The following is a 15,297-nucleotide window of genomic DNA, read 5'->3' as shown; positions in this document are numbered from 1 at the left end:
TTCTGTACACAGTCCCAACCCATCACTCACCCAGATTTGCAGCGCACCCCCTGCAGGCCAGGCCCCGGACTGAACAGGCACCAGACTAAAGTGTGTAGCAGGACACACACGTGTAACAAGTATGATAGGACTGCTGGGCGCTGTGGTGGGGGAAGAGACCCGGCTGTGGAAACTGCAGATGGAGGTAGAGGAGTGGCGGGTTTCCCCTGCCCACACCCAGGACGGACACTGCCAATCAACCCCAACACTCCTGCCAAGCCTGGACTGGACTTCAGAATCCTTCTCAACACAGCACTCCAGGGAGCCACGATCAATTAGCTGGAGTTGGCACACGAGATAAAGCTCATGTTCTTAGCTGAGATCTGGAGGAGGAATGAGTCAGGGGGCGAAGAGGGAGGAGGAATAGGAAAAAGAGTGCCAGGGGAGGGAGCAATGTATGCAAAGACCAGGTGGTGACACGGAGGGCAGGGCAAGAGGTTCAGTGATGGAGCTGGGGCACACAGCTTGGGGGGGAAAGGGGGGAAGCTGGCAAAATCCAGAGGAAATAAGTGCTGAGTGACAGACCACACAGTCAGGCCACAAAGGAGACTTGCAGGTATCCAGTCAAGAGTGATGAGTGGCCTCACGGCTGGGGGAAAGGGGGGATGGATGGAGTCAAAGACAATTCGGAGTGAAATGGTAGCGCCCAGTTAAGGGTTGGATACAGAGAGAGAGCAAGAGGCGTCTGGGAGAGCCTTCTGGCTTGGGCAGCTGGGAGACAGTGGTGCTGTGCATTCAGAAAAGGTACTGGATTCTGCTGCCATCCCCCACGTCCTCCGACCCCCACCGTGTCAGTGCTCACAGACTTCTAACTGTTGGCACCTGCATCCCTCTAGCTACATTTCTCTGGCCCACAAGGAATTTTTCTGGTCTCCGGAGCCCTCATTTCCAGAGGAAGGGCAGGAGACTTAACCATGAGCAGCCATCAAGCAGTAACCAGTAAGAGTGGGAGCATAAATACCCCAGCCCCCTGGCCTCCCAGGGAGTGACTCTCAGGCACGTGTGTCAGGCTGGTTCTGAGACCCCATCAGGGTTAAGCTCTGGATATACACAGTGGCAGCTGGCTTCTCAACACACATGTAACTGGAGGCCTCCCCTTGCCCTGTCTCTCTTATGGGTTCCTCCACCATGTTTTCCAAAATCACCTTCCAAGTGAAATGCTTACACTCAAATCCATGTCTTTCGTCTGGTTCTGGGAAATCCAAACTGAAGCAGATGGTCACCAGGGAGTACCTCAGGATGGATGAGGGGTCTGGGGAGGTACTGTTCTCCTGGCCCTTTCTCAGGAGTATTGAATCCTTGCCCTTTATCTGGGGAGATGCTCAGAGAGGTGGGAGGTGGGAGCTTGGCTGGTTGCCCAACTCATAGCTGTTCCCTTCCATCCTTAACATGCAGAACCAACTTTTCCATCAGGCAGAAAGGGGCAGTGGAAAGGAAAACAGTTCCCCAGTCCCCAAGGATAAACCAGGATTGGTCTACCATGCTGAAGTCTGCAGAGGGGAAAAGATGGAGAGACCACTGAGCCACCAAACCATGCTGGAAGCATCCACCTCTGGAAATCCTGATAGACACAGCCATTAAGTGAAGGAGGGAGTCTAGTAGAATGGTTAAGGGCAGACTCCAAATGCTAGATTTGAATCCCTGAAATTGATGTCACTCGCTGGCTGTATGAAACTGTTAGTTGCTAAGTCATGTCTGAGTCTTTGCAACCCCACAGACTGTAGCCCACCAGGCTCCTCCATCCATGGAATTCTCCAGGCAAGAATACTGGAGTGGGTTGCCGTGCCTTCCTCCAGAGGATCTTTCTAACCCAGGGATCAAACCTGGGTCTCCTGCATTGCAGGCAGATTCTTTCCCGTCTGAGCCACCAGGGAAGCCACTCTGGCTCTGTGACCTTGGGCGATTTAATTAGCCTCTCTTGGCTTTCATTTCCTCATCTGTAACATGAGGATACTAATGGTTCCAGAGTTACCAGGTTACTGGGAGAATTAAATGAGTCAATAAATGTAAAAACAGTTAGCACAGTGTCTGCCCATAGCAAATGCTCTTACAAAGTGCTCGCTCTAGAACATTATTACCCTTAAGCCAGAACTTCTCAACCTTAACCCGTGAAACACCTGGGGATCTGGTTAGGAGCCTGAGATGATGCATTTCTTTTCCTTTCTTCTTCTTCGTTTTTTTTTTGGATGTGCCACGCAGTAAGCGGGATCTTAGGATCTTAGTTCCTGCAGCAGGAATGGACCCCTCCCCTCTGCAGTGGACCTGTGGAGTCTTAAGCGCTGGACCGCCAGGGAAGTACCCAGAGATGCTATACTTCTAACAAGGCCCCAGGGGATGGTGCTGCTGCTGGGCCGAGAATCACACTTTGAGCAGCAAGGGCTCAACCCACTGTAACTGGTAATGTGTAACCCGGAGCCCAGGGATCATCACTGGCAGAATGGCCCAACCCAATGTGCACCCCTTCCCCAGCCCTGAGTCCTAGTGAGGACACAGCATCTCCAAAGTTCTCTGTGCCTGTCCTTTGCAGCTCTCGCCACACTACTAGTTGTGGTCAGTGGAAGGCAGGGTCTCCGAGGTGCTCGGTCTGACTGTCCAGCATACTGTAGGTGCTGAATGAAAATCCACATGGTAGCATCCCTGGGCCCACTTGCAGGAATACACATGCCCGGCAGCGCCAGGGGCTGCAGCCTGGTGGGAGCGGCACAAAGGCACTGGCTCTCTGTGAGCCTCAGCTGGGCTGGCAGAAGCCCAGGGGGAGGATGGTCACACCCCCTCCTGTTTCACAGCCTGGCATCTGGGTCCTGCTAGTGCCCAAAATACCTCCAAAACAAAGAGGAAGCCGACTACAGCTCAGTGTCCCCACCTGTCCCCCCGTCCCTTTGACCTCCCTTCCTCAGCCAGGTGCGTGTTGGGGGTGGGTAGCAGCACCTGGCTGGGCTCCACCAAGACCCAGTCCCTCTCAGAAGAGCAAGAATCTCCCCTCTGCTGGACAAAGGGTCCGCAAACCTACCTGATCCTTCCTCAACTGTCTCAAGACACCCACCACAAATCTTTTAACCATCATAATAATCACCACAGGAGACTCCCCTGGTGGTCCAGTGGCTAAGACTCTGTGCTCCCAATGCAGGGGGCCCAGGTTCCATCCCTGGTCAGGGAACTGAAACCCACATGCCTCAACTATGACCTGGCACAGCCAAATAAATAATTTTAAAAAAATCATAATCATCACCGCCAACGTTTATTCCATGCTTAGCTTGTGCTAAGCACATTCTAGACACAATTATAACAAGGAGCAAAATGCCCAAATAACAGTGGCTGAATTGACAAACATCGGTAATAGCTATAATAATAAAAATGCCTACAATGTGCCAGTTACTGTTCTAAGTGCTTTGACATATGTTAGTTCAATGCCTCCCCACAACAACTCTATTAATGGTCTGTACTATTCTGGACCTCTTTCTATAGATGAAGAAACTGGGCTCAGAGAGGTAAAGTAACTTCCCCCACAGTCACACAGCTCTGAAGCAGCAGCAATGAGGCCCAATTGGTACTGCCTGACTCCAGAGTCCGGACTTTGGACATGTTTGTAGTATAATCTGAGTTTCTGGTCCCTTAAAGCACACGACAGCAAACGACAAGAGCCGCGTCCCAAGCACCTGCCATGTGCAGGCATCACCTTTCTTCCTCACGACGCCCTCCTATGCTGCTCCCCGTGGACAAGTCCTGTGGCCTCTCTGAGCCTTCAGTCCTCTTCTGGAGAATGGGAATGTAGGTCTGACCCCCTGCTGCTGTTCACTGCACCACAATACCACCTCCTTGACCTGGTCCTCTGACCTGCCCGTGAGGCCAACAGACAAGATGTATATCAGCCTCCCTAAAGCTTAAAGAGGACAAGGGACATGCCCAAGGCCACTCGGGGTCAGTGGCCAGGCCGGGACCAGGACCCAAATCTCCCGATCCCCTGAAACTCAGCAGGGACCCACTGCTAGCTACCCTGACGCCTAGACTATCTCCCTCCAAGTTTCGCTGTCTTGCCGAGTTTCTCAGGTTAAAGCAAACATTTGTTCCTTTCGTCCTCCTCTTCTCCCTCTCCCTTCCGCATGTCCTCCTCCTCTTCTCGCCCTCCGGAAAGTCTCCCTAGGAGGTGGGCGGACCAGCAGCATCTGCCAAGGCAAGGCCATTCAGAGAGACCGGAGATGCCCAGTTTAGGAGGGGCTGGGGGCGGGAAGGCTTTCAGGCGGCAGAGCCCCCAGCTGCAAGGCAGAGCCAGAAACTGGAAGGTGTCTGCCCTTGGATGAGCCACTCAGCCAGGGCCATCCAGTGGAAGTTTCTGCGCCGATGGAAATCTCTGACGCCTGCACAGTCTGATACAGTGGGCGCTGAACACAGGCTGCCACTGAGCACTTGAAATACGGTGAGAGCGACAGAGGAACAGAATATTTCATCTTCATTCACTTACATTTAAACAGCCACATGCGCCTGGGGTCTACCATACTGGACAGCAGGGAGTTTAACTTTTCCAAGCCCCAGTCTTCTCGTGTGCTTGACAAAGGTCATGATACCCCTGTCCTCCCTGGCTGAGGATGGCTGAGATAATGAAGCAATGGGGTGCCGTGATACAAGCCCCGCTAAGAGTCTGGATGCCTGGGTTCCAGACCTATGAACATGCTGTGTGATCCAGGCCAAGCCCCTCAACTTCTCTGAGTGCCCTGGTCATCTGTACAACGAAGAAGTCACTGTGGATCACAGTTTATTTGCCAGGGGGGTTTAGGGGAATCTGGGAGCCCCCTGTAGTTACATGAAATGTGTCTGTGTGACCACGCATGTGAGAATGAGTGTGTATGGTGTGAGTGTGTTAGGGTGCACATTTTATCTGCGTATTTATCAGGGGAAAGCAGGCTCCAAACTTTCCCAAAATTCTCAAAGTGAAAGTGCAGTGTCAGTCGCTTCAGTCGTCTCTGATTCTTGCAACCCTATGGACTGTGGCCCACCAGGCACTCTGTCCATGGAATTTTCCAGGCAAGAATATTAGAGTGGGTAGCCATTGCCTTCTCCAGGGGATCTTCCCCACCCAGGGATTCAACCCGGGTCTCCCGCATTGCAGGCAGATTCTTTACAGCCTGAGCCACCAGGGAAGCCCGACCATGAGAGCCCCAGTCTAGATCGATCTTGTCCCAGGAAGTCTTTTAAAAATGGAACTTCCAGGCTCCACCCTCATGGATTCCGATTCAGCAGCTTGGATTCAGGGTCCCGAGATCGGTATTTGTAACAAGTTCCCAGAAATTCTGATGTACAGCCCAGGGAGAGAAACATAGGCGAGGAGCCAGCTGGACCTAATGTGCTATGACTTGATGTGTGTGAAACTCCTTATCAGGCAGTAGTACATATTTTTAAAAACCAATTGGGATTTAAGGAAACTAAGAGAGTTAAAGAGGAAATAACCACCACCCCAACAAAACCCCTCTTGATCCCCTTTCTTCATTAACCTCTGCTGTGGCAGCCATTGTGCCAGGCGTTTTATAAATATTAACCCATTTAATCCTCCCACCCCCTACGAGGTTGGTACTACTGTCTCCATTTTACAGATGAGGAAACCGAGGCACAGAGAGGTGACTTGCCCAGGATCACACCATCAGTGAGCAGTGGAGCTGGGATTGAGACCCAGACAGTTGGATACCAGATTCATGCCTCACTCACACCTCCTCAGAGAATCCTTGGCTTTCATCACCTCCCTTCCAAGGCCGAGGATGACCCAGGGCTCCTAGAGGGCACTGCTCCGTCCCTCCCGCCCACCCCACACCCGAGACGACTGCGGGCCCCACACTCACTTGCCCTCGGAGCCGTAGCTGTTCATGCTGTCCTCAATGGACTCGTGGCTGGCCTGGCGCAGGGTCCGGCTGGGCATCTCCACTGCCAGGCCGGTCTCCGTGCTCCTCTGGATGGCCCCCTTCAACCTCCGGCTGTCCCCTTCCGGGCAGAGTGGTCGAGAGAGATGGGGAGAGAGACACGGGATGGGAAGGAACGGAGAGACCAGGCCTCTGGTTAGTCTTTCAGAGGCTGGTGGCTGCCCAGCATTGGTTTTCACACCCTGCCTGGTTCATCAACCTCCTCCAACCACCAGCCTCACCTGCACACACCCTCCCAGGGGCAGCCTGGCCTTTATACTCACCCGTCAAACAGCATCACATGAGTTCTCTTAACTGGCAGATTCATTTACATATACTTTTTTTTTAATTGAAGTATAGTTATTTACAACATTGTGTTAGTTTCAGGTGTACAGCAACGTGATTCGGTTTTTTTTTTTTCAAATTAAATTCCATTATAGGTTATTACAAGATATTGAATATAATCCCCTGTGAAGAAGTGAAGTGAAGTGAAAGTCGCTCAATCATGTCTGATTCTTTGCGACCACATGAACTGCATCCTGCCAGGCTCCTCTGTCCGTGCAATTCTCCAGGCAATTCTACTGGAGCGGGTAGCTGTTCCCTTTTCCAGGGGATCTTCCCAACCCAGAGAGCGAACCCAGGTCTCCCGCAATGCAGGCAGATTCTTTACTGTCTGAGCCACCCAGGGAAGCCCAAGAATACTGGAGTGGGTAGCCTATCCCTTCTCCAGGGGATCTTCCCGATCCAGGAATTGAACCCAGGTCTCCTGCATTGTAGACAGATTCTTTACCAGCTGAACTACCAGGGAAGCCCTATAATTAGTTCCCTGTATTATACAGTAAATCTTTGTTGCTTATCTATTTTATGTACAGTAGCTTGAGGAGAAGGCAATGGCACCCCACTCCAGTACTCTTGCCTGGAAAATCCCATGGATGGAGGAGCCTGTAGTCCATGGGGTCGCTAAGAGTTGAACACGACTGAGCGACTTTACTTTCACTTTCATGCATTGGAGAAGGAAATGGCAACACACTCCAGTGTTCTTGCCTCAAGAATCCCATGGACAGAGAAGCCTGGTAGGCTGCAGTCCATGGGGTCGCACAGAGTTGGACATGACTGAAGCGACTTAGCAGCAGCAGCAGCTTGAATCTGTTAATCCCATACGCCCAGTCTCTCCCTCTCTCCCCTTTAGTAACCACAAGCTTCTTTTCTATGTTTATGAATCTGTTTCTGCTTTGTATATAGATTCATTTGTCTTATTTCTAGATTCCACATACAGGGGTTATCATATAGTATCTGTCTTTCTCTGTCTGACTTACTTCACTAAGTATAATATCCTCTAGGTTCAACCAACATGTACTGTTTCTTGAATTCATTTCTGCCCTGCAGTCTTCTCCAAACCATTTCCCTCCTCCTCTTCAGCTACTATTTATTGAGCACCTACGATGTATCGTATTCTCTGTCAAGTGCTTTTCATGGATTTAAACCAGGGTTTCTCTACGTCAGCACAACTGGCGAGGGGACGCGTTACTGCTTAGCCGTCAGGCGCGGTCGCGTGTGCTGTGGGAGGTCTAACCAGTCTCCCTGGCCTCTACCCACTAGATGCTAGTCCTCCTTCCAGGTCAGCTGTGTCAGTCAAAAATGTCTCCAGGCACTGCCAAACATCCCCTGGAGTGGGGACAAAGATCACCCTTGATCGAGGATCACCCACCTAGGCCATTGGCTCTGAAACCACACTGCCCCAGGTTTAAGTCCTGGATCTCCTCCTCACAGACTGTAAGACTTTGGGCAAATTACTAACCTCCCTGGGCCTCCACTTCCTCAGCTGTGAAATGGGAGAACAACATGGTCCTCTGCCCTGCTTTTCCATTTTTTGGATGCACCACATGGCATGCAGGATCCTAGTTTTCCAAGCAGGGATTGAACCCCTGCCCCCTGCAGGGGAAATATGACCACTGGCCAGCCAGGGAAGTCCGATCCTCTTCCCTTCTATTCCCTGCCTCTAACCACCCTCTCCCCGATCTGGCAGCACCTTCACTTCCACTGTGATCAAACATCATCCGATCCAAGCTCTCCTTGATCCTCTCCTGGCCCGGCCTCTCTCTGCCCAGTGCTCTGTTGTGGTTTTCTTCCTGACGCTCACTACCCATGATGTGTTCTACACCGTCGGTTTACTGACTCCACACAGAAGGTAAACCCCATGAGGACAGCGAATTTCATTGTGTCGAATGTTGAAGCCCCAGGGCCAAGAACAGAGTCTAGCCATTGGAAAGTTAAAGTCGCTCAGTCGTGTCCTACTCTTCGTGACTCCATGGACTATACAGTCCACAGAATTCTCCAGGCCAGAATACTGGAGTAGGTAGCCTTTCCCTTCTCCAGGGGAATCTTCCCAACCCAGGGAGTGAACCCAGGTCTCCCACACTGTGCACTGCAGACAGATTCTTTACCAGCTGAGCCGCCAGGGAAGCCCAAGAAAACTGGAATGGGTAGCCTATCTCTTCTCCAGTGGATCTTCCCAACCCAGGAGTCAAACCAGGGTCTCCAACACTGCAGGAGGATTCTTTACCAACTGAGCTACCAGGGAAGCCCCTAGCCTTTGGAAGTGCTCAAGTAATAACTGCTGGGTGAACGGGTATCCGCACTGAGAGTGGGGTTAATCCTCAGTCACCCAGAAAGCAGTTGCTCCTGCTTGCTCCACTTTTAGCACCGAGGACATGGGGTATCTGCACTGAGAGTGGGGTTAATCCTCAGTCACCCAGAAAGCAGTTGCTCCTGCTTGCTCCACTTTTAGCACCAAGGACATGGGGTTAAGGGGCTGGTCCGTGGCCTAGGGCCAGAAGGTGGAGTGGAGGCATGGGGGTGAGGATTTGACCCCAAAGGGCTCTCTGCCCCCGTGCTCCACAGCCTGGTGATCAAGGCAAGCTTTACGTCCCCCACCAGCCTGGAGGGGTGTGGGTTCTAGGAGTGGAGATGGATCTTTAGCGGGACCTTCCCTGCCTCCCCAGAGTCTGGGATGAGCTGATAGACCTCAGGGCCTTCAACAGTGCTCACAAATGGACCCACCCAAACCCCATGATCCTGCCGAGTAAAAGGATGGGGAGCTGGGTCTGTGTGTCGGGAGAGGGGGCAAGGCTGGGGCACCTCCTGCTGGACTTCTCCCCGTCTCCCCCCTCCCAACTCAACGATGGTGCCCTCTTCCTCCCTGACCTGTATGCAGACAGACACATGCGTGCACACACAGAAATATAGATGCTCTGTGTGTGCTTCTCAGAGGGTGTACCCACATGTTCCTCTCCTACACACATCTGCGTAATTCAGGCACACAGATGCCCACGTACTCAGAAAATTACACACACATACACACGGAGGAATACACCTGCAAAGATGCAGTTTGTCAACCTATGTCTAAGTGTCCACACTTGTGTGTTGCCATGGGTCTCTGCCCTGGAGGAGGGCATGGCAATCCACCCCAGCTTTCTCGCCTGGAGAACCCCATGCACCGAGGAGCCTGGGTGACCACGGTCTGTAGGGCTGTGAAGAGTTGGACATGACTGAAGCGACTTAGCACGCACGCACCCCTGGGTCTCTGCACACCTGCCATTCTACTTCTGAGGCTAAAAAGGCAGGTGTCTGGGCATGTGCCAGTCACACACAGACGCGTCACCATAAGAAGTGTACACCAACCCACTCAAGAAAGCACACAGAGGAACTGACACAGTGTGCGTGTGTGTATGTCTGTGTGCATGTGTGTGTCCCCTGGTGTTTCTTGACCATGTTGGGGAAGGTGTGTCTCCCTGTGTGTTTCCTGTCATCCCGCCCCTTTTTCTTTCCCTCATTTGTATCTGAAGTCCCTCTCCCAATGTTTCTCTGTGTACAGCAGGGTCAGGGGCACAGAAAGATTCAGAAACACACACATGTTCACACAGACTCACAGGCACAGAGAAACATCCCTCCACTCACTACACACACACGCATGTGTGCACGCACACACACACACACACACAGACACAAGCATAGTCATGTCCAAGGACAACACCCTCCCTACACCGGGGATACACCTACACACAAATTTCATCGCTGGATCCTGTTGGGGAAACTTGACCTAAGGCACCTGGCTAAGCTGTTATCCTAAGGAAGTTAAGGTTCAAACATCGCTGCACAGGTGGGTTCCAGCATCACAATGGAAACACCATTCCCTCCAAGAAAACCAGTGATAAAAAGAGCAGCTGCACAAAGATGAAGGCATGGAAGTTCCGAAGGGATGGTTAATGGGGTCAAATGAGAGGTTCTGTTGTCCATGGTTATCTTAAGGCTCCACTGGGGAGACCCGGAGTTTGAGTCCTCTGCACTTTGGGTTTCAACTGTGAGGCTGCCCCAAGCTGGCCACTGTGATGTACAAGTAAATGGAGTGTGGATGACCTATTTTTGGTGACCCATTCCCGCCTGCTGTACCCTGTGGGTTTTAAGTCCCTCCTCTCCCAACTTGTACAGAGTGTGTGTGTGTGTGTGCTTGTGTGTGTGTAGCTGCGGGTGGGGGAAGGCAGCAGGCAGAGGGTGTGTGTGGACAGCCAGAGTTCCAGCAAACCACAGCAGCAACTTCGGGTACCGACACTGCGACGTGCTAAACACACACCTGATGAGGACAGAAGAGGGAACAAGAATGAAGGGGTTCCTGCCTCCCTGGAGCTCACAGTGCAGAGGCCGAAGTGGACATTAAACACAGGATCACACTGATTAATCTCAAGTATGTAAAGGGTTTTGAGGAGCAAGAAAAAGATGTAATGACAGCACTCACCAGGGGAGGGTAATAGGAGGGAGGCTGAGCAGGCAGCTGATTACTTCATCGTTCGAATGACAGTCACTGCAGATCCGCCCCTTGGCCTCCGTGATGGTAGATTCTAGTGGATCCCTCCTGTGCCTGAGCATTGCCAGCACCCTATACATGAGACCCTGGCTACCCAGTCCTTAGGTTTTCTTTCTCTCGAGAGCCTTTCCTTTGCTGATTTCATTCCCCGCCCCCATGAGGACCACCCTAAGCAAAGGAATCCTATGCCTCAATCTGCAGCCCTTAACTCTGTCAAGAGCAATACTTTGGGGCTTCTGTGGTGGCTCAGTGGTAAAGAATCTGACTGCTAATGCAGGAGACCTGGGCTTGATCCCTGGTCTGGGAAGACCCCACATGCAACCACAACTACTGAGCCTGTGCTCTAGAGCTCAGGAGCTATAACTAATGAAACCCACACGCCCCAGAGCCCATGCTCTGCAACAAGAGAAGCCACCGTGGCACTTCTCTGGCGGTCCGGTGATTAAGACTCCAGGCTTCCAATGCAGGGGCACAGGTTCGATCCCTGGTGCAGAACTAAGACCCCATAAACCGCACCACATGTCCCCCCAAAAGAGAATAAGCTCAGACACCATAACTAGAGAGTAGCCCCTGCTTACTGAAACTAGAGAAAAACCCCTGCAGCAACAAAGACCCAGCACAGCCATAAATAAATAAATAAAATTATAAATCAAAAGAGAGCAATTCTTCCAACTGCGTTTTGGACATCACTACCTGGATGATGAACTGGCTCCCTGAATGCAACTTGACCCACCCCACTTCCCCCAAACAATTCCTTTTGACTTCTGTTCCCAATTTTCCCAGCCACCAAGACTCAGAACCCCCAAGGACCTCTCTGACTTTCCCCCTTTCTCATCAGATGCCAGGTTGTATCAAATCTTTGCCCTTAATATCTCTTAGCTCTCTTCTTTTCTGTCCATTTTCACTGCCAACCACCCTAATTATCCCAAGTCTAAATTATTTTAACAGCCTCCTAACTAGTCTCCTTGCTTCCAACCCACCCACTCAGCAAGTCATTAACAGATTAACAATCTTAAAATACCACTTCAGACCAAGAAATTCCCTTCCTAGTAATTCATAAATTCACAAACAGACAAGTACACCAAGCTATGCAAGAAGAGACTTCCCCACAGTATCATTTACACCAATGGAATGCTGGAATTAAAGGTCTGTCAGTGGGGATGGCTTTACTAAATGACACATCCCCACAATAAAACACTGCAAATGTTAGAAAGAATCATCAAGACCTACATCTTCAGTGACATAGAAAGACTGCCTCAGCATACTGTGGAGTTAAAAAAGCACGCTGCAGGATGGTATGTAAAACAGAAGACCATTTTTGTAAAGCTATAGATAGTGCAGCTTTATCTTTCTCTTTATGATTAGACACAGAAAAACCCGGGAGGATATGACCCAAACTGTTAATGGGGAAGAACGGTAGGAAGAGATCGCTAGAGGGTGTGTGAGAAGATTGTTTTTCTGGTAACTTTTTAAAAAGTAATTAATCGTTGGCTGCACTGGGTCTTCGTTGCTGCATTTTCTCTAATCACCAAGAGCAATGGCTACTCTCTGGTTGCAGGGCACGGGTTTCTCATTGCAGAAGCTTCTCTCGTAGGATACGGGCTCTAGGGGACTCAGGCTTTAGTAGGCGTGGCTGTTCCGTAGCACGTGGAATCTCCCTAGACCGGGAATCGAACCATGTCCCCTGCATTGGCAAACAGATTCTTAACCACTGAACCACCAGGGAAGTCCTTTTGTAATTTTTTCATCTAAGTATACGATACAGACAGAAATGTGAACAAACCTTTAGTGTACAGCTTGATGGGTTTTCACAAAATAAACATCCGTGTATCCAGCAGCCAGATGAAGAAACAGCATTGCCAGGATCCCTGAGGTTCACAGTGCCCAGTCTTCCAGGCTATATTACTCCAAGAAGGCAGCCACTATCCTGATCTCAAACATCAGATATCAGTTTTGCCTGTTTTTAAACTTTATACACAGAGCATGGTCTGTGGGGGGCAGGGTTGGCTTCTGCTCAACATTACGTTGACTATATGAGACCCACCCACATTGCTGTACGTAGCTGTAGACTGCCCATCATCACTATTACACAGTCTTTCACCGTATGAAGATTCCGGAGCACAACCTACTTACCCATTGTACTGTTGATAGGCATTTCATTTTCTTTTCCCCCCAGGCTGGGGCTATTAGAAATAACCCTGCTGTGATTACTTTAGCACATGGCCTTTGCTGAATATTTGTACCTGTGTATCTCAGAAATATACCTAAGGGTGGAACTGCTGGGTCATAGGGCAAGCATCTCTTCAGCTTTAGCAGATGCTGCCAGATGATTTTCCAAAGGATCTGTACCAACTTACACTCCAATCAGCCCAGTAGGGATATTTTATTTCTCTTTTGTAGGCTGTGGTATCTTTTCGAGATTTTACAGTTAAATGTATGGATTCTAGAATGGAAATGAAGGTAAAATATAAATTTATAAATAAATCATAACCTCATGCCATGATCCTATTTAAAACTTTACAATGGCTCCCCACTGCCCCTCAAATGAGGTACCCCCTTCATACCCAGGTATTCACGACTCACCATTACCTGATTCTCCCCCCACCCCATCTGCTCCTGGTTTCCCCTCCATCTCTGCACTCCAGCCCAGCTAAGCAACTCTTTGCTTCAGGTACATCCTCAATAGCTTCCTCATCCCCATTCTCTCTCTTTTACTTTCCTGCTGTCCTCACCTTCCCTATCAAAATTCTAACCATATTCCAGAGTTAAGCTTTAAATAATAGTTTATCAGGAACTCACCAAACCCTTAGGGCTGTTACGAGGATTAAATATAATGAGGTAATGGAATGATATAATGACATTTAATCCTCTGACATCCTAGGTGGGCTATGGCACACAGTAAGCAATCAACAAGATGACTATTATTAACATTAGTATTACCAAAAAACTATTAGTATCACCACTGTGCCAGATGCCTCGTGTTTTACATAGGCATCTTCTCATTTTAGTTCTCACAATAAGTTGTGAGATAACTACTATCCCATTTTACAGGATAAGAAAATAAGGGTAAATAAAGTTAACTAACCATTCCAAGGACACACACAGCTACTAAGGGCAGAACTGGAATTCAAGTCATGTCTTTCTGACTCATGTTTTTAATGAACCATTAAACTCACTATGCTCTATCACAGAATTCAAATGCCATCTCTTTCACAAACCCTTCTCTGATCAAACTCTCTGAGTCCCAGGGGGCACTTTGTCTTCACTTTTATTGGGTATCTATTCCACTTCACCTTGAAATACAGTCCTTGGTCAACCTACTTGATATCTTGTCTGCTGTATAAGCTCATTCCGCCTTCATTTCCCTTCAGAACCATGGACAGCACCCAGCATTGCCCATCCTACTAACAGTGTGTTTAATTGAATTGCTTTTATTTTTAGAACATCCTCAAGAAAAGTGTAAATCCTCCAGTAAAGAAAACAAGTGAGTCTCATTCAGTTGTCCGTACTGAGTATGAATGTGCTATTGTACCTCCTCTCAAAAGCAAGTATCCATGAAGTAACAGGATAAATGATAATAAATTACTAGTTGACATTATTTTTAGCACTCACTCTTTACCAGACACTATTTTATATATAGATAGATAGATACACATATATGCATGGTATTTACACGTGTTGTGCTATTCACTCAGTCGTGTCCAACTCTTTGCGACCCCATGGACTGTAGCCCGCCAGGCTCCTCTGTCCTTGGGGATTCTCCAGGCAAGAGTACTGGAGTGGGTTGCCATGCCCTCCTCCAGGGGATCCTCCCAACCCAGGGACGGAACCCAGGTCTCCTGTATTGCAGGCAGATTCTTTACCAACTGAACCACCATGGAAGCCCTTATATGTTAAATTAATATAAATTATAATACACAAATTGTGCATGTGTGTGTACGCCAAGTCCCTTCATTCATGCCTGACTCTTTGTGACCCCATGGACCGCAGACTGCCAGACTCCTCTATTCATGGGAGTCTCCAGGCAAGAACACTGGAGTATGTTGCCATTTCCTTCTCCAGGAGATCTCCCTGGCCCAGAGATCGAACCTCGATCTCTTATGTCTCCTACATTGGCAGGCAGGATCTTTACCACTAGCACCACCTGGAAAGCCCAATATACAAATTATAAATTTATAAATATATTTGTTTATATACTTATATATGTTCTTATATGTGTGTGTACATGTAAAATTTAGCCATAACTCTGAGAGTCAAGTATCATTATCCTAATTTTACAAAAAGGAGCCAAGCTCAAAGCAGTTCAGCAACTGGCCCAATGTTACAGCAGACAAGACAGAGCTGGGTTTTAAATCCAGGTTACCTGTAAGATCATATATTCTTAAGCACTTAAGACTGCAGTGATGTGGAAATTGGAGGGGGAGGAGGGAAAGAACACAACCATTCTCCACTTTGACATTTTATCCAAGATGGATCTTTACAGCTTTGTTTTCGAGATGAGAAGCCCAAAGC

At 49.3% G+C, this 15,297-nt stretch overlaps 1 protein-coding gene across 2 annotated transcripts in view; it reads right to left on the bottom strand.

Moving 5' to 3' along the window:
- The window catches only part of RIMS4 (regulating synaptic membrane exocytosis 4), a 72,358-nt gene that overhangs the window by 18,166 nt on the left and 38,895 nt on the right, over positions 1 to 15,297 (bottom strand). For both annotated transcript variants that reach the window (XR_003513979.1, XM_027558469.1), the window contains exon 2: positions 5,868 to 6,006. Coding sequence is in view for 1 of the 2 variants with exons in the window: in XM_027558469.1 (XP_027414270.1) it covers positions 5,868 to 6,006 (139 nt within the window). In the remaining variant the exon portion in view is untranslated. The remainder of the gene's footprint in view (positions 1 to 5,867; positions 6,007 to 15,297) is intronic.

This window comes from Bos indicus x Bos taurus, chromosome 13 (genome assembly GCF_003369695.1).
Source record: "Bos indicus x Bos taurus breed Angus x Brahman F1 hybrid chromosome 13, Bos_hybrid_MaternalHap_v2.0, whole genome shotgun sequence".
Classification (NCBI taxonomy): domain Eukaryota; kingdom Metazoa; phylum Chordata; class Mammalia; order Artiodactyla; family Bovidae; genus Bos; species Bos indicus x Bos taurus.
This window is presented reverse-complemented; position numbering and strand designations above follow the sequence as displayed.